General features: G+C 39.7%; 1 protein-coding gene across 1 annotated transcript in view; it reads left to right on the forward strand.

Moving 5' to 3' along the window:
• The window catches only part of ACER3 (alkaline ceramidase 3), a 69,752-nt gene that overhangs the window by 15,479 nt on the left and 26,491 nt on the right, over nt 1–27,782 (forward strand). Inside the window, exons 2-4 of the mRNA XM_039534891.1 lie at nt 10,447–10,557; nt 23,333–23,385; nt 26,883–26,935. Of these exons, the coding sequence (XP_039390825.1) occupies nt 10,447–10,557; nt 23,333–23,385; nt 26,883–26,935 (217 nt within the window). The remainder of the gene's footprint in view (nt 1–10,446; nt 10,558–23,332; nt 23,386–26,882; nt 26,936–27,782) is intronic.

Here is a 27,782-nt window from a genome sequence, read left to right on the forward strand (position 1 = left end):
GTTTGAGAACTGCTGATCTAGACTTCCGGTTTGCTCTCTCAAAGGATGTCTGAAGATAGCATCTGTCGTTTTTAAGGTTGTAGAAAATACTGTGGCAGTCCCTAAGGATTTGATGTCCTGGAGATGGAGACCATACCTGAGAATCTTAGGATGCTTGTGAGCTTCCATGCAGACCTAGATGTGACCTGTGTTGTTAGGTGGTTAGAAGAATTAAGTTTGGAAAATGTTGAGGAATGTATGTTGTCTGGCAGCTATTTTTATTCTGTGGTGTTGCCTTGGAATTCTTCCCTGCATCTCCATTCATCTTGGCCTATCAGACTCTGTGGCTGCAGAATGTGATTGGATGGTCTATTGTGTAAGGCTGTACTTTTACTCTTGTAAGACTGTCAGGGCCAAATCATAAAATTCTTCAAGAAAGACCATGGTAGAAGATATCTTTGCATGATCTGTCCTTTCACAAAAAAGGACAATGGCACGTCTGGGTTTTGAATTACTGCATCTTGTCTTGAAAACCAGGGAAGAGGCATTTTATAATTTCTATCGCAGCAGTAGAAAATTTGGTTTGCTCACGTAACGAACAAAAACGTTTTGGAAATTATTGGAACTCAGGAAATGCTAGTTAAAGATCTCATGAAAAGACAGATTTGATTTGCAGGACATATTTTAAGAGGTTCAGCTGGCAAGGCACGTTTACAGCACTGGAAGGGAAAGTTGAGGGCAGAAAAAAAGGAAGCAGAGAAAGATGATCTTGGATAGACAATGGTGCCGTGAGTGGATCAAAATGGCTATTCATCCACAAAGAGATTTGCAAAGGATAATTCAGAATGGGGTGCCATGGCTACAAACCTCCAGTAATGGAGATCTCACAAAAAGAGATTGCAGTAACATCTCTCAATCCCAGTAAAGGAGTGGGCTCCATTGTGCTAGGCATTGTAGAAACAAGTAACAAAGGTTGTAGTCCCTGACAATTTACTATCTAGGTATTTGTTCAGTTCCTTCACCCAGCCTTCTACAGACAGGAAATCATCAGTGGTTTAGTGGTTAGGGTGCTAGTATGGGACTTGGGAGTTCTGGGTTCAATTCCTTGCTCCACCACAGACTTCCTGTGTGATCTTAGTCCCTCTGTCCGTCTGTAAAATGGTAATAATAGCACTTTCCTACTTCACAGAGGCATTGTGAAGCTAAATACATAGAGATTACAAGGTGTTCAGATACTATTGTGATGGGAATCATGTAAGTACTCAAAACTTTTTTTATCTAAAAGTATTTTTAAACCATCAGCAAGTAAATATCAGCAATTTGTGTTAAACTGCAGCATGAACGCGGTTGTCATATTTGTGTGATACTTAGGATATCAATTTCTTATCAAGAAATGTCTGATGGTTTAAATTCTGGGCTTGGTATGTGTCGTGTTAAATCAAAGAAAAAAAATGAGTGCAAGTGAATAGTTACAGTGCTAGCATAATGCACAAAAGGATGAAAGCAGGATAGACTGATTTAAATCACCAAGTGGAAAGCCTCAATTTTAATCAACTTTTCCATTTGTACTTCAGTTATTTTTTAAAGAAAGGTGCATTCTCATTAGTTGATATAGCCATTAAAACATGTTGATATTCAAGTAAATAGAGCCTTTACTCTAGGGTCTGGTCTACACTACAGAGTTAGGCTGACATAAGAGGGTACACTCTAATGATATATATTTATTTAAGCAACTATATAGCTTAATATTTTCAGATTCATTTGTTGGAAAATGAATGATGTATTGTTTTTATACTAGATAATTAACTTTTTGCTCATGATTTGTGTCAAGCTATATTAGGATGGTAACTGGAATTTAATTAAACACACAACAGTGTATGAAATTTATTTTTATTAAATAAAACAACCATATGTTTTGACTACATAAACTTCTATTATCAAAACACATTTCACATTTACAACTGTATGATATATTAGGGGAATTAACTGTAGTCAGTGAATTAACTGATTATTTCAGGTCCTCCTGGGAAAATGTTCAAATATGCCTATGTGAAAGTGACTGGAGTGGAAGTTCCTGCTTGCCTAAGGCCTGGTCTACCCTAGGGTGTGTGTGTGGGCGGGGAGCAGGATCAATCTAAGTTATGCAGCTTCAGCTATGTGAATAACATTGCTGAAGTCGACATACTTAGATCGACTTACCGTGGTGTCTTCACCGCGGTGAGTTGGCTGCTGCCGCTCCCCCGTCAACTCTGCCTGCGCCTCTCACGACAGTGGAATACAGGAGTCGACGGGAGAGCGCTTGGGAGTCGATTTATCGTGTCTAGACTAGACGCTATAAATCAATCCCCACTGGATTGATTGCTGCCCGCCAATCCGGCAGATAGTGTAGACATACCATCAGTATCTTGAAGATGACATTTCCTAAGTAACATCTGCTAAGTTACTTAGGCTGACCTTTTGTGCCATATTTATAAAGCTTGACCTCAAAAGTTAGATGTCTTCCCCCTGATTCTTTCTTTATAATATAGGCAAGCAACTTTTTAACTCAGTTTTTGATAGAGGCCCATGGATTCAGAATATTTTATTTTTTTTATTTAAATGTTTTAAAAGATTATAAGACGTTTAGGGCTTAGCGTATTTTGTATTAAATTCAGATTTCATTTTAAACAGGTTTATTTTTACAAAAAATTTTAAGTTCAGTAAAAACATCTGATTTAAATTTAAAAATATCTGTTCTCATCCACTCTGGAGGAAAGTTACAATGTCGGAAGCTAAACAGTAGAACATACTGATTTTTATATAGCTAGTGTCTTACTATATAGTATCACAGAATGTTTTACAGAGAGTTAGATGAAGGTTAGAGTAAAGTAAGGGATAATTTAATGGTACCCCAGGGCACTTTATGAGCAGTTGAATTACAAGTGCTTTTATAAGACATGCATACCAAAAAGAACCCAGTACACTGAAAAATACACCCACGTCCCTTACAAGTTTGAACTGAGCTCTCTTCTGTATTCTGAGTTAGTCAGGAGCGTGGAAGGCTTTTGCCACTAACTACCTTCCAGACTATTCGTTATGTTAGGAGAAGACAAATGTAAAGTCAAATATTGTAGGTAACATTTTTACTTCGATATAAAAACATCAGCTGAATTGGTGTTACAGTCCTCAAGTGAGAATGAATTCTGCATCTGGAGTAAGGGATGTAAAGCCCATAAGCCGTTACGTATCTCTTGAGATAGCAGATCAGAACAACTTGTAAAATAGCAATGGCATATTTTGGGTCATTGGGAATAAAGGCCAAACTCGTGCTGTTATAGTTAATCTCTTATTCTGAAAAGGCTTCTGGGAAGCCAGAACAAATCTTTGCGCACTAGAGAAATGAAGGGTGGGGGGAAGCAGCCCAGAAGTTTTGGAAGCACAGGTCTTTGTATGTTGTATAATAACATTTGAGTGACCTAGCAAGCCTTCAGTATTGTGCCTGTGCTGTTTCTGTCAGTGCAGGTCCAGTGTGAGAGGCCCCATACCAGTGCTTCAGCATCTTTGAAACAGCTAGCTATTCCTGTCAGGTCTGAGACATAGCATGACTGAATTTTAGTGTACTCATAGCATTCGTGTGTCTTACCATTGGTGGTAGAGTTGGTGGTGTGTTCATGTCTCATCCAGTTCATCTCCCTGGCAGTGCTATATTATTCTCTGCAGTTCATCTTCTAGTGTTTTGTCCAGTCTAGTTTTGACTGTTCCAAGTTATGGGGCTTCCCACTAGGAGACACTTCCGGTGCGTAACAGAGCTCACTTTCTGGAAATTCTACCTACATTTACCTTTTCTTAATTTTGTTTAATTGCTACTAGTTAAAATGCCCCCATGTAACAACCCAAAGAATTCCTCTCACTCCTTGATCTTCACATCTTCCAAATATGTAGACTATCATATCATTCCCTTTTAATTGTTGTTTAGCTAAGGTATAGATACTTAGTTCTTTTGGGTTTTTTTTTAAGAACATCCCTTTAACTCCCGATACTTTCTTTGCTGTTCTCTGATCTCTGACCAGTTATCTTTTTCCTTATAACACAGTGCCAAGATGTGAATACTGTACTTACCCAATACTGTATAGGGATGGGATATACCTCCATGCTGTATGGTATGTCTTGGATCTTTGTATAATTTCTTGGTTCTCTGCAGTGTTTGCCTTCTGATTTTAATTCCATTTATGCAGTCCTTTAATCTGCTGTTTAAATTTCTTCGTCATTAAAGCCAGATCTAACACTGTTCTTTATAGTAACCCATTAGTTCTAGCCATTATTTTTTCTCATTACCCATTTTTATGGGTTCACCGAGTTTCCAATTATTGCTTATATGGTTCAGTTAACGTTTGTCTAATTATTTGTTTCCTTCAATATTTTCTCTGTTTTCCTACACACAGGAGTTACAGGACTACTATTTGAAAGATTTGTATGATATATTTGAATATTATCTAGGTTGCTTTTACAAAAAGGTGCAGCTGGGTGCCACCATGGATTGTAATCGCAATAAATTACCAAAGCTAAACAAGAACAGGCCTAGTTAATATGAAAGGGGGGACCTCCCTGGGAAATGGAGGATGCAAGAAGTTAGCTGTTTCTACTCAGTGGTTAACACTATTCCCTCAGTCAGTATTGATCCAGTGCTCCAGCCGAATGCAACACTGCACTGTATGTCTGGATGACAGTAAAACAGAGGTCCTGAGTACTCAGTCACTGAAGTTCCTGTGGCACATTTTATAAAAGTAGGGAGATTAGTGATGGTACACACTGGCCAGATTCCATTTTGAGTGACTCTATTCTGTGTGCTTGAGGTCCTCCTGAAATATCAGTTGGATACAGGATTTCCTGGCTCATTCTGTATGTGTCACTGTTGACTGCTAAATATAAGATACTGTGTATTTAAAAATGGCTTGTGGAAATGAAAAGCTAATTGCTGTGCTGTTTTCCTGGTGATATGACGGAAGAGAGAACTGCAAAAGATACAAGTTAGTGAATTGAAGAAATGCGGATTCTTTTTCTGAAGAATTTCTGAAGTGAGGCCTGTATTCTGGTAATCTAGTAATGATCTCGGCTTTTCAAGGATTCCGAGCAGTGTTTACTGCTCAGTGTGGTCTAATTGTAAAATATTGTCTATACAACAGAAATTTTAATTTCCCTGTTGGCACTTTGATATCATGTTGATGGGTGCCCTAGAAATTATACCTGTATTACAAGTAAATTGCTACTGACTTTCTAATTCTTTAACCAAAAAATTATCAAACCCTCTACAGGTCTCTCACCTTCTGCATTATATTGAAGCTTCTCATCCTACCCTTCAAACCCATGCATACGTTAGTTCCCACCCACTTTTTTTTTTACCCCTTTCTTTCCATGCCCTTTGTCCCTTCTGTCACCCATGCCACATAATTAACCCCCCTTCCTTTCCCCTCTCTCCCTCTCCTTTCCATTCATTCATCCGGCGCCCTATGCATGAAAAGAAACCTCTGCCTGCCCCAGAGCATCACATGAAGTTTTCTCTAAAAGAGAGAGCCACCCCTACGTGATACAGCTAACTTAATCCAGTTTTTAGGCACAAGCAGGTGTCCACTCTTTCTGGTGTGCTTGAATACATACCATTCTTCCCACTTTTTAAATAAGCATATTAGACACCCTGCACTTGCACTGCAGCTCTGACTGGATTGCCAAAAGTTAAAGGTTTGATTATTAAAATAAGTCCTTAGAACTTTACATATTTTTGAAAGTGACAAGATTAAGTCACTTGTGGCCTAATAATAAACAGACTGAAAGAAGATTCAGGCACTTCACCTTCCACCCAATCTTTGATTTCACAATCTCATACTTGTATTTTCTTTTCCCTATTGCTATGTGCAAGATCCACGCAAATGGAAATAAGTTGACAGTGACTATGCAAAATGCTGTCAGATGTGCAAAGTAAAACTGTTGGGTTTTTTTCTTGAATCATTTAGTTAAAGTAAACTTAGAAGTTACTTGTAATAATAGTTGGTATTCCTTTTTAAAGATCTGTTTAAAAATGCTGCTGCCTTGCCTTTTTTTTCCCCATGTTTAAAGTGGTGGTATGATACAATACAGATTTTTAATGGAAGAAATGTGATGTTCATTGTTACTGATCACAAATCTAAAACTAAAAAAAATGTAACTGCAAAAATGTCCTTGCCACACTGTCAAATACACCCTACGTGAACTTACTATTTTCACTACAGCAGAGTCAAAATTGATGGCTTTTCCTATTTTCAGAGAGAGAGAGAGAACATTTTAACAGTGGAAAGGACCCTCATGATTCATAAATCTCTCATTCATCCTTAGTACAAATATATATACCAGGGTAATTTAGAAATGTTCAAGTCACACTGGTTGCCCTGCCAAAAGTTTAATGAGGTATTTTTTAACTTCTTTAGTACCTTTTCCTCACTGGAAACCCTGCATTTGTTACCCTAAATGTGTTACAATTCGTTGCATTTTTATTCCATGCTTGGATTTTTCTAATGGCCATATTTTGTTGAAAACAGACTTAATTGTCTAGCTTCATTTACTTTATCCTATCATATTCTCCTTCACATGTTTTGTAGAAGTAACTTTCCAATTCAGAAATTAGCTGATTCTGCAGGAATTAAAGATTTACAAAATCTAGGTTCTGCAAATTTATGGGAGCCCATTTATTCTACGAAATAGTCCAGCTAACACCAAGCTCCGTTCTGTGATGTACCCGTTTATGCCTTTCAGTTTCCTTTCGTGTGTACTCTTCAGGCTCATCCTTAGACTGTCATATCTTTGTTTGGCATGACTGAAACTGTTGTTCAGAGCCATGTACACTTGTGGTTTATATATATGTTTGAAGGATTGAAAAATTGTTCTGTGAATATACGTGCAAAGTAATAGACTTCTCGAATTTTCCATAGAAATTGTAATTGCCTATTATGTATGTTGGATAGTTTGCAGATATGGTGAAATATAACCTAATAGAGGACTGTGAAATTGATATTTGCATACATTTGTTTTCATACAGGTACAGTACTGTACTTGGACTTCCTTGGCAAATAAAATGTCACTTTGGAACAATGCTGTGTATTAAAATAGCCTTGCGAAATTGTCATGAAAATTTGCAAAGCATGAAATCTACTTGTCTTCCCTTTACCATGATGACAGATTAAACTAACACTTAGGTTAAAAAAAAATTACTCTGCCTGGGTTAGTATAATCTTGAAAAAGATGCTTTTAACAAATCAACAAGATTTTAATAATTTGTGTGGTGATGGCAAACGTGTGTTCAAGGAAGGCCTTGAGTCTCGTGCTCTTCAGATGAATAAAGCTGGGTGGGGTGAGAGTGCATACTAGGTGGGAGGGAGGATAAGGGGGGGGACTCCACCATCTGGAGCAGTAGGGGAAGCCCAAAAGTGCAAAGCTTACAATATTTTTCATAGGTTCACCTGATGCCTGCCAAGAGCATTTAGTCAATACCATGCGCTAAAACAACGCGGGAAGTAGTATCTACAATTTGTTAAGAGTGATGGCACTTCCTCTCATTGCAAGACAGCCTGAGATGTGAGGAATGTACTCACTGATAAGACTGTAGCAAATAGTTTACATGAGCTTCAATTTTATAAATATTTAGAGAATTAAAGCTAAAACTCTTGCCTTAATGTACATTGTTCTCATATCAGTCTGAAGTTTCCAGCCTTAATGGGCTGTATTCTGAAATGATTTGCTTTGTCAGTTATGAACAGGTCTTTTTTCAAATGTTCCTTTAATTCCATATTTTTATATTTGAGTCTTCTTTTGCGTGTTTCTTAGCATACTATGAATCATTTCATACTAATAGTCACCTTTAAGAAATTATGAGATTTGCATGATCTGCAATAACTGCTTTGGGAAATCAGAGCATTTAAGAGCCACTCTAGAAAATTATAAAGACTTAGAACACAGGGCCAGATTTTAAAATAAAATAAAATAAGTAATTGGAGATATACCAATCTCCTAGAACTGGAAGGGACCTTGAAAGGTCATTGAGTCCAGTCCCCTGCCTTCACTAGCAGGACCAAAGAAATATTCTAAAGAAACTTTACCCTGCTTTTTCAGGCTACATGGCCGTCTTCCATTGTTTGTGGGAGGACAAGATAATGGCCAAGTTAAAATATTTACAATACATACATTAAATATTTTTGTTGTAACGGGAGCTTCTTCCACCCCGAATTCTATTGAGGCTACCTACTGCCCGCTTTAGGGATGTGTCACAAGGTAGAGAATGGGCATCTTTAGCCTGCTGAGGTCCTACGATCTTCTCTCTCCTTATCTGATGGCTCTGCTCTCCTCCTCTCCCCAAACTAATGATCAAGGAGAGATTCAGTATTATCTAGCCTTGTCTAAAGGGACGCATCTACTGGAATAGAGAATAGTCGTCTTGACACTAGTCATTGGGCTGGTGACCCCCAAGGGGAATGAAGAATGAAGAGATCCCATAGGGTAGGTCCTTATCCTGCAGTCAGATAGGCATTGGGTGTCTTTGCACAGCCCTGTTGACCTCAGTAAGGATTCACTTGGGTGCAGGGAGTGTGCTTCTGCAGCACTGGTTGTAAGACTGGGGCCTTTCTTTGGGGATCAGTGACTTGCAGCCAGATCAGCTTTGTTTATAACTGGTTTAAACTGGTGGTTGTGCCATTGTGAAGCATGATCATGTTGGGAAAGCAGCTTGTTAAAGAGGTACTCACTTCAGATAAGATTTATCTGCTTATGAAGAACATCTAAAATGGAAACAATCTAAATTTGTCAGCGTTTATACTAGCTGCATTTTCAGATTTGCTGAGCTTTAACAGTGAAAACAGGCTAGTTACATCATCAGTATCTAATTTCACATTCCGGTTCTCATGCTGGAATAACGCTGTTGTGTCTGGGGGTTTTGCACTGCAGGAAAGTGTTTAAATATGTAAAGCATGTTTCTTTGGTAGTGGTTCTTGGAATAAATTGGACTTTAAAACACTTGAGCATAGTTTGATTCTTCCCATTTCCTTTCGGCAAGTAGTTTGAGGGGAGTAGGTATTTGTGTGAGATGAGTTCCTGTGGTAGGTGCTATATTGAGCTGCGATATTGGTCAAAATGCCCCAAATTAACTCGCATGTTTCACAAGATGCACCTGTTTGTTCAAGGTTTTATACAATTTAACTCTTATTGGAGATCCTTGAATAATAAGGTTCTGATATTGGCATAATATTGAGCATTTCTTTGTTTTAGTCTGATGTAATCTGCAAATACATGTTTCTCTGTGCTTTATATTGTCAGATGCATCAGCGCCTTTAAAGAAAAGTATAGGTCTATATTTAATTTGGTAACTACAGTACATAACTTCTGCTCCTAAAATCTGACTACATCAGGCAGGGATAAGATGCTGAATTTGCACTCCCTTCAGACCAAGCCTGTTTGCTTAATTCCTATTGCTTTACTTAAGGGTTTACCCACGGTTGTTTTGCAATTTGTGAAGTAATTTATAGTATACCCATGCAAAGTGGATCTAAAAACACTAGCCAGTCAGTATGGTAGAGCCATTCTTTATAGAATCTGTGCAGGTGCACTACTTTCTTGCTGTGGCATATGGTATCATAGATTAGTTGAAGTTCTAAAATGTGACACTTATTTTTGGTCTTTGTGTTATCGGATTGCATGTTATACGTATCTGAATACAGCCAAGCTCAGTGTTTAGGCAAATGCCTTCAAGTTTTATTCAGCTAAAAACTGGAGATCTGTGTTGGTAGCAGAGCTCTTGTGTTCAGATGTCACGCGTCCCAGCAGTCTGTTGCTTCTGGACCGCACTAAGAATGTGCTGGTCCTACTGAAATCTGTCTTTAGAAATATGCCTTGGTTAGTTGGTGTATGGTAAAAGTTTTAAACCCCGATGAGGGAAGAGTGTTGCCTGCAGTTAACTTACATGATTAAATCTAAAATGAAAATTGTATAACCTGTCTTGAGGGATCAGAGGGAAGAGCATGTGGAGAAAAGGAAGGAGCACTCTCTGCTCATGTTAGTGCCCCCAAAGTGTTCCAGGAGCTGCTTTTTTTTAAAAAAAGCAGCTCCTTAAAATACCAAAACTTTTGCTATTTGAGGATTTATATTTGCTGAAAGAATTTCTGATAAAATGTGCTTTGTATTCTACCAAGATTAACCATATTTTTTCTGTTTCTTTGCCATAAACATAAGCCTCATCCAGTATTACTCTTTGGTCTGATGTTGTATTGTAATATTACCTAGGCACATGTGAGGTTACCCAGACTGTAGCAAAATCTAACAGTGGATAAAGTGCTAAAGCAGAAAGAGGCTTGGAGAAAAGGTGTCGCCTTTTTACTGCCAACTGTTGAAGTCTTGTTTGAATGAATGTAGCTTTGTTTATTTCAAGTGCATGTTGGTCAATACTAAATCTCTGCTTTGGTTTCTATCCTACAGGGAACACAGTGAGTAACCTGATTTTCATTCTACCTCCAATCTATGGTGCGATTCAGACCTATAAAGATGGCCTTGAAAAACGATATTTAGCTGCATATTTTTGTCTCACAGGTATGTGAAAAACTTGACTTGCACTTTAATGATACAGGGATTTCAGATGAGATATGTATAGTCAAAATCGGAACATGTGTTTCTGTTCTCACTTCAACCTCCGTTCTTTATATAATCTATAATGTCTTGAGATTATTAGTATTGTTTAGGCCAGATAAAGAAAATTGGAATTCACAAAATAACTGTCTGATGTAGTAAAATAAGCCCTATCTGGCCTTGTGTCCTCATCCAGTGTATTGCATTTTCATAGACTGTGTCCCTTTTAGGCTGATTTACAGAAGCTCTGTTGTGTGGCCCATATTTACCAAACAGTTTAACACTGTGTTAGTCTTTTAATTTGTAACACTTATAAAACATAAATAAAACAAGTGGGCAGACACCTTGGAGGAACTGAGTGAGCGCCAGGTTTCCATCTATTTTGTCAGTTTTAGTGCATACCTTTTACTGGTTTGACCTGCATCAAGACAAACACTGAATCACATTCAAGGCGTTCTCCCAGTAGCTAGAGGGCACTCTCCTCTTTACAGAGCTTTGTAATATTAACCTGTAGACTGGCTTCTAAGAAGCTCAAATAACTGTGGTGTTGAAAGCATTAAAAAAAAAAACAAACCCTGAGCTTAACAGCTCCTTTCCTGCCCCAGTCACTCTGTTTCTTACCAAACAGGGAGAAAGTATACAATAGAACGTCAGAGTTATGAACACCTTGGGAATGGAGGTTGTTCGTAACTCTGAAATGTTCATAATTCTGAACAAAATGTTATGGTGGTTCTTTCAAAAGTTTACAACTGAACATGTATTTAATACAGCTTTGAAATGTTAATATGCAGAAGAAAAATGCTGCTTTTCCTTTTTTTTAGTAGTTTGCGTTTAACATAGCACTGTACTGTATTTGGTTTTTTTTAATTTTTTTTAAACTCTGCTGCTGCTTGCACAGTTCCAGTTCCAGCTGAGGTGTGTGGTTGACTGGTCAGTTTGTAACTTGGGTGTTCGTAACTCTGAGGTTCCACTGTAGTATTGCAAAGTGACATCAAATTTGACAGTCCTCTATACGTGATAGCATGTTTCCTTGTCTGCAGCGGCCTTCTCTTAGCTGGCCGAGTACAGTCCTGCCCGAGCCCTGGGTACATACTCTGGAGGCTAGCCTGAACATCTGCCAGTGCTGCTGTGGCTAAATTGCTGTGTTTAAGCACTATCTTGAGTATGTTTGCCCGAGCTAGGAATTACACCTCCCAGCTGCTGTGTAGACATCCCCAGATGTGAAATTTACTTCTGGCATGGAGAAGCCTGTCTTGAGTGAAAGAATCTTGCATTCGCCCTTTCATCCCCCCAAAATCCATAAATACTCTATCAGCTAAACTGAAATAAAAGATGTACACAGGAATCACTTCATCACTACTAATGTAGCCACCGCTGTTGTGAAAAGTGGCAGCTCTAACAGAGTACACGCTATGCCACAGTCTGGCAGGAAGGGAATATTGTATACTACACTTGAAATGCTACAGCTTCAGTGCTGCGGCTGCACCACTGTAGTGTAGACACTACCTGTGCTGATGGGAGAACCCCTCCTGTCAACAATCCACTTCCCTGAGAGAATTCTTCCATTGTCCTAGTGCTGTGTGCACTGGGGGTTGGGTTGGCTTTAACTACGCTGCTCAGGACTGTGGATTTTTCATACCCCTGCGCGACATAGTTAAGCCGACTTAATTTTCTAGTGTAGACCAGGTCTAACTTATAACTGTAGGACAGTTTAGAGAGGTCAAATGTAACTGCCTAGTTGGAGTTTGGCCAACATACACAATTTAATGCGCTTGTAAAAAGTGCCATGGAATCTTCAAAAAATGACCACTTGTGATCACTGTACTGTATCAAAACATCTCCTTCAGCCTCACAACATCCTTAATACTGTGGACCATTGGTTCATTGGAAAAGTACGTGCTGCCTGCTGAATTTCTAGTACCACTTTCTACATCACCTAGGTACTGGCTTGCAACATTAGCTGTGGAGATTGACCGTTTAGAATAGTTTCCATGAGTGTGGGTGTGGCCTCAGCGGACTAGCCATGGGCAGCAGACAGACTCAATTACACTCCAGAGTCTTGAGGATTTGTTTTAGAACAAATGTGCTAAGAACTCTGACACCTTTTTTAAGATCGTAACTGAAAGGTAAACCTATCGAAGTGAAGATGTGCAGAATGTCTCCTCATAAAGAAGTACCAGAGGGAATGCATTTGCTCACAACAGCCCTTCTTTATTAACAGGGTTCACTCCTTACAGTCAATAGGTCACAGATGAACAAATACAGATGCAATCCATAAAGCAAACAATTGTCGGATCTCCTAAAGATCCACTAGTTACCGGGCTTGCGTTAGAGCAGTCCTGATCATTAGCTTCCGCTTCACAGGGTACTCTGGGTGTCTTCCGATAACGATCACTCACACTGGTGTACACACACACACACACACACACACACACACACACACCAAGGCCTCTTTTCTTCCTTTTTTTTAACCCTTTTTAAACCTTTTTATCTCTTTTAAAATTTTTTTTTTTTTTTAAACCACGATGCATCTTTACCTGGTCCAGACCAATACCATGAGGCGGTATGACAACCCCTCTTGAGGCGGTAAAAACCCCTCAGCACCGGTGCATTCTAATGCATTTACCTATGCATTACCTTATGCATTACCTTGGCCAACTCAGCAGTTCCCAGTACTGCTATAACCTAACCTTATTGGGGCCTCTCCCCAATACCACTTTGCATTTGATCCTGCTGCACAGTCAATAAGTTCAGATGGCGTGAGCCCAACAGAGACAGACGTCCTCACGGAAAGTCCTCCTCTGATACCCCAATAGAGATTTCAAAAGGTCTCATACCTCTCATGTGGCGCCATGGGGTTCGAAGGGGAATGATCCGTAGTAGCCATCTGTGGGTCCGTGGACGTTGCCATCCCGGACAAGCCCCCAAATTGTCGGAGTAAAACTTAGTTCTCGCTTTTTGTTTGGGTGCAGCAAAATCAAATACTTTATTATTTCTCCAGTAATTACAATGGAGGGAGAGAGTGCCATAGGACACAGGGTCACCCCAGTCCCGGACAGGTCTCTCAACTGGTAAACAATTACATCAAGCCTTTATACCTTTGTTACAGACAATAGCTAGCAATCCTGGAGACAGTAAAAAGAAAACATTTGCATTTGTTTATACATAAGCCTCTTTGCTATCTTATTTATCTCACTACTAAGAAAAAAACAAGACTGCACATTTGGTTATCAATGCAAGGTCGCAATAACTTTGTACACAGTTCACTCTGTCTCACATTATCTTGCTTCTACAAATCTCACGTCATTAGGGTCACAGTATGGCCTGACTCTTGCTAACTGACTAACATTCATTAAGATCTCTTCAAATCCTTGTTAATTATTTACTGGCTTCCACACAATCCTTAGTCCAAATCTGTTAAGTGAATTGACTTCAGGTACCATGCTTCATTAAAAGGCATTTAACATAGGTCCTGTACTTGCTTTGGCTTAACAATTCAGACTTTTTATTAATCTTCAAAAACAGTAAAGCAGCAGAATTGCTATGAAGTAAAGATAAGAGCATTATGGTTTCGTTTCAACAAATTAAGATGTTAATACTTAAAGATTTTGCTATTAGTAGGTATCAAAGGCAAACAGTAAAAAGACATAATGTGTTGAACTCTTGAAAGATACTGTAACACCCAACAATCACCCCAAATTCCCTGGGACCTGATGTTTAATCTAATTCTCAAGCATTTAGGTGGTTCTGGGATCATCTTTCAGTGTTCTGTCATACCATAGCATCCCAGGAAGTATGTATAGTCCTTTGTTTATTTCTTGCCCTGAGATTTTTGCAGCTGACATCTACTTCCTCCTTGAGCAAAACCTATTTGAACTAGAGAAGCACCCATCATTTTACGTATGTGCTAGCATCTAGATTTGGTGAGAAAAGGAAGAAGGGAGTTTCTAACCAGCTGTTTAGATAAACTCCTTGTTGTTCATATTAGATACCAACTTTACAGAGTTACACTTAAATTCTTCTTTGGGATCCAGAGCGCTATTTTAATGGCTTATTTCTGCTACCATTCAGCTTGCTGGGGTTGGATTGTCATTGAACTCAGTAGGAGAAGAAATAAGACTTTTAACCTTTATTGAAGTTGCCACCAGAATTAGCCCCAGGTTCCACTTGATATTGCAATGCCTGATTAGAATTTGACCTGTTAGAGAGTCTCTCTGAATATTTTTCCCATGTACTACTTATTTTCTTGGGGATCACATCTCTAATACTTTCATATTGCTCATTCTTGAAGGGAATTGATCCAACTTCTTGTATCAAGCACTTCTGTAGTTGTTTTGATCTTAATCTAACCTTTTCCTTGTCTCCTCAAGGTCTATGTCTGGTATGTATTGGTCCTGCTTTCTCTTATCAGAGGTGTTGGACTTCAAGAGTGTACATCGGAGGCATAGCTCCCAGATTTGTCCTGAAATTTTTGTCAAAGATTGAAGTGTTTTATTTTGTGTTTTAAATTCTCTTCTATAATTATTTTTGGCATGCTTAAGGAAGTTCTAGTGCTAAATCATCAAACTGTGCCAAAGATAAATAGATGCCAAGGGAGAAAGGATTCTGCACTCCAGCCACAGATTGATAAGAATTTATAACCAGCCTAGAAGACTTAGCTTTAAATGAAACTGAGAGGTGTGTGTGGAATTAGTTATTAGAACCTTTCAGTTGAGGGGTCATTCACCTATTTCTAACCATGTAGACCTCTTTTTGGCTGTTGGAGTAGCTGGGACCACTCTTGTCCCTAGATTATGGGGGGGAAATGCAAGAGAAGAAAACCATAGATGGATAATATTCTGTGGGGATTTTTTTATAGTAAGGTATCTATGGATTAGTATTTAAAATAACTTCACACACAACCAAGAAATGAAATCCAGGGGCGGTACTTGATAAAGGAGTTTCTTTTATTTTTAAAGTTTAATTTTGTTGGATTCTTTTTTAAACTAGTCCCTACATAATAGAAGCAGTCTAATAAAGCATCATTTATCATATAAAGTTTCAGATTTTTCCCTAAACTGCTTACAAATACATATCCTCACAAACATTTTTTTGCATCCATTCTGAGAGGTGAAGCATGGGAGAGTTCATGTGACCTGTACACGTCCTTGGCTAGAGCCCATGTATAATGTCAAATTCTTTCCAGTTGTAGATACTGCTTTGGAAGTCTCTTTTATGGAGCCATGTGAATAACAGCCATGCATAGCCTGAAATTTGTGGATGGCATTGCACTTACATCACCACTCAGACAAATAATATATCAACTGACAGTTAAATATCTGCAATTGCTAGTACCAAGAAACCTGTATTAATGCTTTCAGAAATAAAAGGACTATGTTGCCCTAAATATAAGATAGCTTAGTGTGATCTTACATTTCCAGCCCTTTTCAATATTACTTTAATTACGTATATTTTAGGCTACATTCCACTGCTGTAAAACAGGGTGTGTCTGCTGTACTTATCACACTGTTTAGATATGCCCCCCTCCCGTAATTTGAAGTGGTGAGGATCAACATAAAAATGTTGAGGGGTGACACACAGTATGTGTTTAACTACTGCAGCTTGTTGTCCCCTTTAACTTTGAAAAGCCATGTTGCTCCTCTTGGGTGCCAAAACTTCTGAATGAAGAGGTTCCAGCTGGCTAATTTCTGTATGCTTACTGACCTCTAGTCTGTTACATGCTTGGGAAACTCTTATTAACAATGTAACCTAGACCTCTGCTTCCTGGATCAGAACCTAATTGTCTCTTTCTCAATATGTAGATGACCACATGGGAAGCTAATTTCTGTGGTGTTTCATTCCTCTCTCTTCATGTTTGTTCCCAATTTGAAAATACTCTACTTATTTGAGGAAGTACTTTCAGAATGTCTGATTGTGGGTTTGGTTTTTATGAAGTGAATACTTTTCTAGAAGTGCCTAGATCATGTAAGTCTTTCTGTAATGCGAGGCAAGGAACGGGGAACATAAGGGTGTGTTGTGCTGAAAGCGAGAGTAGAGGCCACATATGGACACAAGTAAGGTTAAGTACTAGGCTACTTTAACTGCTCTACCTTAGTATAGGTTTCAGAGTAGCAGCTGTGTTAGTCTGTATCCGCAAAAAGAACAGGAGTACTTGTGGCACCTTAGAGACTAACAAATTTATTTCAGCATGAGCTTTCGTGAGCTACAGCTCACTTCTTCGGATGCATCCGAAGAAGTGAGCTGTAGCTCACGAAAGCTCATGCTGAAATAAATTTGTTAGTCTCTAAGGTGCCACAAGTACTCCTGTTCTTTTTACCTTAGTATAATTACTCTTCTTTACTGAGCAGAAATAAATCTCGAGCCCCTTGCATGCTTGCTCTGTTATTTCAGTTGCATGGTTTAAAAAGAGGTGGGTTTTGGATAAAAAATGGGTGCTTCTGAGGAAATAAGGATTTTTCTGTGATCCTTGGCAGACATATGAGGTGCTCAGCTACATGCTTCCTTTTCTAGTTCGTAGCATGCTCATTAATGTCAGATCAGGATTCCCTGGCCTGCTCATCACGTCATACCATATACTTATATGCATCGTGTGCCAGTTCAGGACAGAATATCAAGAACTCGTACCATTTCACATAGGCCATTACGTAACAGCTGTGGCTCTCAAACTCTGATTGAAACATTTCAAGGAGCTCCACAGCAAAGTGTTTTGGTTTTGTTTTGTTAAATGGCTTTTGACGAAACCAGTTTTGTGTAATGTTTTCGTTCTGTTTTTATTTTGTGGTTAAAACCTTTGAAGCAAAATGGAAATGTGTATTTTTGTTTCGAAAAATTTCATTTTTCGTGGTAACAGGAAAATCTTTAAAGAAAAAATTAGAGTAAAAATCAGATTTTTTTTTCTTCCTCCCACTATTTTATCTTCCTTTTTTTTACCTTTCTTGATGGGGAAGTGGGAAAGTTTAAAAAAAATTAAAACTTAAAGGGAGAGAAAGTAGCACTTTTTTTCTCCTTCTCCCCCTTCAGAGAGGGGAAAAGGGATGGGGGAAATAATGAAAAATAAATTAAAATTTTGAATTTTGAAATGAGAATTTTCATTTTGAAGGGGTTTTTTTTAGTTTTTTTTATTTCTTTAAAAAATGTTCACAAACTAAATTTAAATTTCTGCTCTCCCTGATTGGCTGAATTTGAATTAGCAACATAGAGATGTAATCATAGAAATGTAGGGCTGGAAGTGACCTCATGAGATCTAGTCCAGCCTCCTAGGCTGAGGCAGGATTAAGCATACCCCAACAGGTGTCTGTCTAACCTGTTCTTAAAAACCTCTGATGACAGGGATTCCACAGCCTCCCCTGGAAGCCCGTTCCAGAGCTAAACTACCCTTATAGTTGGAAAGTTTTTCTTAATATCCAGGCATGGCCAACCTGTGGCTCCGGAGCCACATGCGGCTCTTCAGAAGTTAATATGCGGCTCCTTATACAGGCACCGACTCCGGGGCTGGAGCTACAGGCGCCAACTTTCCAGTGTGCCGGGGGCTGCTCACTGCTCAACCCCTGCCTCTGCCACAGGCACTGCCCCCACTCCACCCCTTCCCGCCCCCTCCCCTGAGCCTGCCGTGCCCTCGCTCCTCCCCTTCTCCCCCCAGAGCCTCCTGCATGCCACAGAATAGCTGATCGGGAGGTGCAGGGAGGGAGGGGGAGGCGCTGGTTGGCAGGGCTGCCGGTGGGCGGGAGGTGCTGGGATTTGTGGTGGGGAGGGCTGACGAGGGGGCTGCTGATATTACTGTGGCTCTTTGGCAATGTACATGGTAAATTCTGTCTCCTTCTCAGGCTCAGGTTGGCCACCCCTGCTAATATCTAACTTCCTTGCTGCAGATTAAGTCCATTATTTCTTATCCGGCCTTCAATGGGCATGGAGAAAGATTGAGCACCATCCTCTTTATAACAGCCCTTAACATATTTGAGGACTGTTCTGAGGTTTCTTCCCTCACCCGTCTAATTTCCTCAAGACTAAACATACCCAGGTTTTTTTTAACCTTTCACCACAGGTCAGGTTTTTTAAACCTTTTATCTTTTTTGTTGCTCTCCTCTGGACTCTTTCCAGTGTATCCACATCTTTCCTAAAGATACCACCATTACTTCTGCCTTCAGAGCCGGAGAGTGGCGGCTGCTGACTGAGGGCCCAGCTCTGCAGGCAGCAGCGCAGAAGTAAGGGTGGCAATACCACACCATGCCAGGCCATCCTTACTGCTGTGCTGCTGCCTTCAGAGCTGGACTCCCAGCCAGCAGCTGCTGTTCTCCAGCTGCCCAGCTCTGAAGGCATTGCCGCTGCCAGCAGCAGAGCAGAAGTAAGGATAGTAGTACTGCAACCCCCTCCACAATAACCTTTCCACCCTGTTCCCACACAACTCCTTTTTGGGTTAGGACCTCCCCACAATAATGTTCTCTCTCTCTCTCTCTCTCTCTCTCATTTACACACACACACACACACACACACACACCCCTACCATCTTTTTGGGTTAGGACCCCTACAATTATCACACCCTGAAATTTCAGATTTAAATAGCTGAAATCATGAAATTTATGATTTTTAAAATCCTATGATGGTGAAATTGACCAAAATGGACAATGAATATGGTAGGGCCCGATGTATTGGTGAAGCACTCCTGGTGTAGACATGGCCTTAGTCTTAGATCATGAGCAGAGTGGAATGGGATCCTTGTCTGCCCAGTGGATATAGCATGATGCAGCAAATCAGCATTCTGTAACCTGCAAGCGTGACATCCACAGTGCCTTTTTCAGTTTAGAAACTTGCTGAAACTGCAGTCTTAAAATACTGTGATTTTTTGTTTGTTTGTGTTATTTTGGTAAGCGTGTTAGGGGCATCTGTGCGTGGTGATGGACAAATGCTGGGTATGTTTATAATTAAGGATACGATTTAGTCACAAGTATTTTTAGTAAAAGTCATGGACAGGTCATGGGCAATAAACAAAAATTCACGGCCCGTGACCAGTCCATGACTTTTACTAAAAATACCTGTGACTAAATCTTGGGGCGTGGGAGCTGCTGCTGAGGGCGTGTCGGGGGGCTGTGGACTGCGGCTGCTCCGGCCAGCCGGGGACTGCTGCCCGGGACTGCTGGAACAGCAGCTGGTGTAGCTGTCCTGGGGCCACCTGAGCAGTTGGCCTTGGAGCCAGCCTATTGGGCAGCCCTGGGATGAGCCACACTGGCCCCTGCAGAAGTCACAGAGAGTCATGGACTTTCCACGATCTGTGTGACAGACAAGGAGTCCAACTTATAATTTGCACAAAAAACTGAAACCTTTTGTCATGTTAAGTAGTTCCTTTCAAAATTACCTTGCTTTGAAAAGGCATAGTTACCTGCTATCTCGGCACACGGTTTGGTTTTTCACTTGAGCACAGTGGCTTCTCAGCTGACTGTCGACTGGATGCCCTTATGATTGATGCTGATCTATTTGGCTGCTGTGAATATATACCAAAGTCACACAGTAAAACTAACCAATGTAGTATATAGAAGCACCAATCCTCCAGACTCTCAGTGTGCATACTTAAAGTATATGGATTACTAACTGCTACTGGGTTGGAGCAAAGAAGCCACCACCATGCAAACAAAATTGAATTTAAGGGGTTCTCTTAGATGGGCAAAATATACTTTAGATGGCTTTTATCAGGACTTGAGTGACATCATTACTTTTGCATAAAGTTGACATGAGCTCTTATGACCAAAAATATTCAAGGCCTGGGTTTTCTGTCTCCTCCAAAAGATAGTACCCTAAGCACAATTCTCACAGCTCCAGGGCACTGATTCAGAGGGGAAAGTGCCACGTACTGAATAACCAGCCCCACATCATGCAGCACCCTGGATTTCTCACTGAGTGCTTGTATCCAAATACTGAACAGATCTGATCCTGCTTTATTTAGGAAATCTGACGTGATTGCACCAAGACAGGATATTGGTACCTCCGTTATAGATTTTATTAAAATAGTGCATGTACAGTGCTTGCACCTAAAGCATTCATGGTTTTTTAGAATTTAACAGACTCAAGAGCATTTCTCATTTTAAGCATTTTAAGGAATATCTTTCAACCCAGTATAATCTTTCATAATAAAAGAAACACCAAGGTTCTACAACATAGTCCTTGCAACAGTTTTGAATGTATAAGGGCTCCAAAAAAAATCTGAAATAACAGCTTCTAATTTTGTATGTGTGGAGTGGGATTCTAATTGGTTTTCTGGATTTATAACTTTAATAATCTACAACTAACAATATACTTTAGTTAATTACAAAAACAAGTTGAAACTTTGCATGCCATGTTTCTGGCCAAGGTGAAATTTATAGCTGTTATAAACCAGAAAGGATTTTATAGAGAAAATACTGATGTCACTGTAGTCAAGGTTACACTAACTGGCGCACTGCTATGATGAGTTTATTGATCTCCAAATTGAATGACAGTCAGATAGTACTGTAGGGTGTAGCCAGATACATGGTTAATTTCCCAATTAAATCTTAATGGAGTTGGAGTAAATGTTGGTCGTGATATGAAAAGATTCTCTTAAAAGAACGTGTAGATGCAGGTGCACGGTGTTAGGTTTAAATGAGTAATAATTTTAATGAAATTTCAGTTGGGAACAATGGAAGTGCATAAGCTTACCATAGACAATGGTGTCCAGTTTCCCCAGAGCGCTAATGAAATTCAGATATCTATGACAATACATTTTAAATAATATGGTTGGACTGTAAATGTGACTATAAGCAATTACACACTTAGCAATTCCTCTTCAGTAAGGAGACACAGGGACATAGTAATACCAGTCTAATAGAGCATAAAAAAAACAAAACGCCTGTAGATAAGGGCACTTGCACGTCTGACAAACTTCAGTATGTATTCTAGAAAGTGATCTATTTACCCATTACTGAAATGTGACTATTAGATCTTTGGTGTGGAGTGCAACACTACAGAGCAGTTTAAGACAAAATGAAAAATACCTTAATTTAAAACTAAGGGAGAGTTTTAGGTAGAAAGGTTAATGTCTGGGTATATACACAATCTGCTCTTCCTCCTACCCGCAAAAAATATTGTATTTTTGTTTTGAATGGCAAGGAACATGTCTTGTCACATTTGAAAGTACTAGGGGAGACTACCAACCCCCTGCCAAAGCTAACCCTTTGCCCCACCAAGTCTTATCTAAATAGAACAATTTCTGAGGCTTTGTCTACATTACACAGCTTTTGTCGCTAAAAGATGGGCAGCGTAAACATTGTTTGTTGGCACTTTTGCTGACAAAATACTTCCACCCCCTACGAGCGAGGTTTGCCTTGTTGACAGGAGAGCGCTCCTGCCAACAATGAGCCGTTTACATTGCTACTTAGCTACGGCAAAACTTTTGTCTTTCAGAGTGGGGCTTTTTTAAGCACCTGTGAACAACAAAAGTTTTGTTGTTCAGTTGGCAGTGTAGACAAAGCCTAAGCCTGTGTCTACACTAGCAGCAGTTTACCTGTGTGGGAATTCCGGTATACTATACTGGGAAAGTGCTCCTAGTGTGGACGCAAATTATACCACCAAAGCTACACTTTTACTGATATCTGATTTCCCCTCTCCCTGCGCAAAACAAACTCTATCCATAAAAGCATGGCTTTACCACTATAACTGAGGGCAAGCTCACGCTAGAGCACTACATCGGCGCAGCTGCACTGATGCAGCTCCCCCACAGTAGCACATCTGGTGACGACGCACTATGCCGATGGGAGAGCGCTCACCCGTCACCATAATTACTCCACCTCCGTGAGAGGTGGAAGCTATGTTGGCGGGAGAGCAACGGTGTGCACAGCACTTAGTTCAGTGTAACTTACGTCGCTCCGGGGGGTGGTCTTTGTCACATTCCTGAGTGACGTAAGCAGTAGTGTAGACCAGCGTAACTCTACACCAGGGGCTTCTGCCCACACTACTGTATTGGTCAAGGGCCACGTGCCTGACCGACATAGCTATGCTGGCCGAAGTCTGAGTGTAGACATGGCTTAAGAATCTGTCTCCATCAGGCCTAAGGAAAACAAGGTAGATGATATCCAGGTAAGGTGGTGTCTTTAAACTAACGTCAGAAGTAAATACAGAGATGAGAGGGCAAATTTGTCAAATGAAAAAAGCCAGGTGCATATATCAAGAACTTCATAGAAGTCAGAAATGGAAAAGACCCGCTAGTCTTTTCTGAATAGTTCCATTAGATTTACATAAACTGCAATCCACAGCTGCACCTGACTCTAATTTTGAAATCTGAACTTAAATCCTGTTTCCCGTGGTCTGAGATTCTGTAAATTTTGGCTTTTAAAACCTTTCACCTGAACATCAACAAAAATATCACCGGTTTGTGGTTTTTATTTAGCCACAGAAGACAATACTGTGTAACTATTTCTCTTCATCGTTTTTAATGGTTCTAATGCATTTACTATTTGGGAATACAATACTCTTATGAGCCTAATGCTCAGTGCTCTCCTACCATTTTATGGAAAAGAATGCTGGGGGAAATATTCTCTTACAAAAAATTCAGTGGGATCTTTTAAAGACCAAGGTGTCAATTAAAGGGCATTAAAAAAATTGGATAGATGACTGAAAATGTCCCTGTCTGCAATGTCTAAAGATCTGTTGTCAGTGAAGTTAATTTGCTAAGATAATAAACTGTGATCTGTTTTTAACGAACGTTTATGCTAATTGTGTTTTGGTTTGATTTCAGCTGTTGGATTGGGATCCTGGTGCTTCCACATGACCCTGAAGTATGAAATGCAGGTTAGTACTAATCAGCAGATGCGAATAACCCTATGCAGGTATCTCACTATTGTCCCCAAGTGTGCATTTGTTGGGTTTTTTAATTCTGTAACTAAATGCCTCGTTGATTTGCTTTTCCCTCATAGGAATCAAAACAGGTGGCTGTGCATGTACCTTTTAAGTCTGGCAGAGCTGGCAAAGATCTCTCACTCTAAAGGTGGACAGAATGTGTCATTTTAGGGATTTGTTCTTAGCTAATCTAATTTCGTTCGATTTATCTGTAAAATAAATTTACCTATTCCTTATAGGGCACTGGACATGACCCCTTTCAGCATAGATCTTGTGTGAGCCCTACTTTGTTAGCCATTGGTATTGATGTACATGCAGGAATGGATACGGGTTTCTAAATTAGTACTGTAATCAATTCGCTATTTATTAAAAGGGATGTTACCTGTTATGAGATTGTCACAGAGTTTTCATTTGTGATGCTGTAACGTTAAACGACATTACAGCTTTGACTTGCTACTGAACATTATTGTCTAGGATTATTTTGTTGTCCATTGGTATCCCCATGTATTGCTTAATTTTGTAGAAGTATAAAACTGCACTTCTAGATGTGCATCTGCCCTTGGCACTGAAGTCGAAACTCTGTGGAAAGCATTAATTGTTGGCTGCTTCTCCATTTGGGAATAAGGTTCTTCAGCAATACATTGGTGGGAAAGGAGATTCTAGTCCCAATATAGCTTCATTCCCAAGGAGACTTGAAGGGCTTTGTCCTAGATCTGAGAACATGAGACAAATTCATCCTCTTGAGTCATGATCAGGATGGTGATGGCCTCCATAATCTTCTCTCTGATGTCCATGGGATTTGTTGGAGGCTGTCAAACTCAGTGATGCATATTATTGTCTGTCATTGAGGTCAGAATGTATAAAGTACCTAAGCTTTACATCTGCAAAGGCCACTTCTGGTACAAATTATGCCACAGAACTCAATGTCTAGCTGTAGAAGCAGCTAATCTAAATGTGAGGGATTCACAATTACCCCGTTACTAGCTGATGAGTCCCCATAGTCAGAAAAAGTACATTCCATCCTTTAGACAATGCTGTTGTTCACAGGGTCTGTGGCTCAACAATGAAAAGTAGTTATTCATAGCGGCTCAAGTGGTAACTTTCACAGGAGCTATCATTAACTCAGTACTGCAAACAGACCATCAGGCAGAATTGTACAGCAAAGGGGAAAAGGCAAGGGCTTCAGAAAAATTGTTCCAGGGGCTGCCAGCTGCCAAAATTGTTTGGTGGGCAGCTATATCAGCTCACCATGTCGCTACCCAATGTTCCTCATTGCTCAGACATCCAGTAGTTAAGACTTCTGAAAGGACTGATTCACACCCTCCTTCTTGTGCCTGGGCCATGCTGTCTTTTGAGGGGAATTGGTTCTCCCCTAGATGGAATCTGTTTGTACCTCTAGGAGATTTACTCTACTATTTTGTCCTTGAAAACTACCAAAATGTGAACTTTGGAGGCTAATTGTTAGGTGTCCAGTTTTGAAAGTGTTGGCCATAGTATTTGTTTTTTGTTTTTGTTTTATTTTCTTTCATGGAATCTTAGTTTATTAACAACTTTTTTTTTAAAGAAGGAGCTCCATGGATTAATCACATGGCTATGCCTGACCAGACCTTTGAAAATTGAAATTTCAAAAATGCTAAGAAATGGTATAAGCAAACTCTGGGCTGTTCATCTTTAGTGCTGAATCTTCTAAATGAATAGCTTCATTTATCCTGGTATTGTTGGTCGTCTCTTCTGAATTCTCTAAGTTTCTTTTGCCAAAAACAAGATAAGCTAATTGGCTCTCATTCTTGAGAGACTTGGCCACTCTCTTAAAATGACCTAATTGCCTTTCAACGTGAAAGTTAAAAATTGAATGCTTATTTTGGCCAATGCGTTCAGAGGCCTTCTTCCCAAATTGAGCAGTACCAGGCTGGCTTTATGCAAAGGAATATGCCCGTTACCATCAGGAGTTGTTTCCTTTAATAAGCAACAAAGAGTCCTGTGGCACCTTATAGACTAACAGATGTATTGGAGCTTGAGCTTTCATGGGTGAATACCCATGTCTGACGAAGTGGGTATTCACCCACAAAAGCTCATGCTCCAATACGTCTGCTGGTCTATAAGGTGCCACAGGACTCTTCATTGCTTTTTACAGATCCAGACTAACACGGCTACCCCTCTGTTCCTTGTTTTCTTTAATGTTGTTCAGCGCTTAGAGTAGGACTGCAGTGTCTCTGGCACCACCTGCAGCTGTGGCCCCGCTGAGTGCCCCTGCACCAGTGGTATCTGGGAGCCAGGAGCCACAGTACCAGCACAGCTCCAGCCTGGCAATCCCACTCAATAACCTTCAGAAAGGGGGGTACCACTGCCTCCAGCAGCAAAGCATGCTGGCCCTATTTGCACCCCATTTTACCTTTTCCCAGGAAAATTCATTTCCCCCTGGAAAAAAATGAAGGGCAAAGTAAAGAAACATAAACATTGTTCTTTAATTGAAACTATTTATTTAGACCACATACTTGCTAAGTTCAAAATGTTTATGACCCCTTTTTCAAGATTGTCAGTCTCATGACTTTATTGCTATCTTCAGTGACAAATCAACTCCACATTCTCAAATTCACGTGTAAGCACTCACTGGAGTGCAGATGGAAAAGGTGACGTTCTGATTCTGTGTATGTAATGCAAAAGTTCAAATGCAAAACAAGCATCCTCAGCAGAAGTGTCTATTCTTCATAGGTCTTTTTTGCCTCCTCAGTTAAGGTGGGTGTATTACTTCCCAGAGACTTTTTTCCTCCAGAAAAGTAACTTTGTTTTCTTTTAGACAAAATGGTGTGATCCTATTACTAATGGTTTAAAAATGATTTAAGATAAAACTGCATTAATTTGCAGTCATGATTAGAAGACCCAATTATTGCAACTTACTACAGTTTACTTAATTTTCAAATTAGAAAGAAGGTAAATGAAAAGCAAGGCTACTGCATCAGAGAATATTTCATAATGTACTAATGTTCTATAATATTGTCTGCAAAAATAGTGAGGTTTTAAGGAGGCTTCACTGCAACCTCCTGATTAATTTTTATTGAGAGTTGGAGAGATACCACAAAAAGTTTTGAGCAGGTTATGAAGTGTGTGGGTTAGATAGGTCCTGTACTATAGGATTTTTAATTTCCTGGAAATTCCGTAAATGTTTAAAAGGGATGAGAGAGTGGTGAAAATGGCAGAGATCTGTGAACACATGCTTTCTCGTAATGTGTAATATTTGAAAGATTCAGTTAAGCAAGCATAGTAACTCACCTGCTTTCTAAGGTTGAGAGGCATTTGACACTGTCATATAGAAAATATAGTCAAGAAGCTGGGTATCAGAAAGCTGTTAAAGCCCCCTACTTAACAAGTGACTCCCCTTGGTTAACTTACACCACTGTGCATGAGTTAAAAGCGATTTTCATTTTTTGGTGTTTCTCTGCTTTTTGTAGCTGTTGGATGAGCTGCCAATGATATACAGTTGTTGTGTGTTTGTCTACTGCCTGTAAGTACATTTTTGTCAAATGTTTTTAATATTGGAAAGGTACTTTTATGTAATGGCCAACACATGGAACCCAATCTGCTCTCATTGAAACTGATGCTAAAACATCTATGCTATACTGAATGCAGTCAGCTGTTTTACTAACAGTAAACAATCATGATCTAATAGGCAGACTAGGAGCCAGGAACTCTGACTTCAAGTCCTAGCTTTGCTAACTTAGACCTGCTGTGTGACCAGGTGCAGGTTGTTTAACTTCTTTGTCTATTTCCCAAGTTGTAAATGAGGCATAACATTTTGGATAAAGTAAGACAATACTGTGATAAGCCTTGTAGAAATGTTAATAAACAAATCAGATTGCCACCCTACTTAACAGGGACATTGAATTAATGTTTGTAAAAATGCTTTGCAAATGTAAAGCACTATACACAGTAAGAATTAAGCATTATTTGGCATGTAGACAACAAGAGTAATGAAACTCTTGCAAAAACAGCAGGGTTATCGTTCATTAGGGACAATGTGATATAACCTGTGTTCCAAATGTAAATTTCTAAATTCTCGTCAAACCTGCTTTCCACACCCCTTTTAAAAGAAAAATTTATTAAGGAAACTAAATACTTTGTAGAGAGTGTCCTAGAAAAACTAATATAACGTTTTGGCACAACATCCAAAGCAGTTCTCCTCCTTGATTCAGGGAGCTGTGTAGCATTTTGCAACTCCAGCAAATGAGTCTAGTTATGCAATACTGTCTTTCCCACCTGCCACATCCAGTCCCTGAAGCAACATGGCGGGCTTTGCCTTGAAAATCCAGCTAATGAAACCAGTCTACTTATTCCTGTTATGAACTGGTTGC

The sequence above is a fragment of the Mauremys reevesii genome, linkage group 1, assembly GCF_016161935.1.
Source record: "Mauremys reevesii isolate NIE-2019 linkage group 1, ASM1616193v1, whole genome shotgun sequence".
NCBI lineage: Eukaryota > Metazoa > Chordata > Testudines > Geoemydidae > Mauremys > Mauremys reevesii.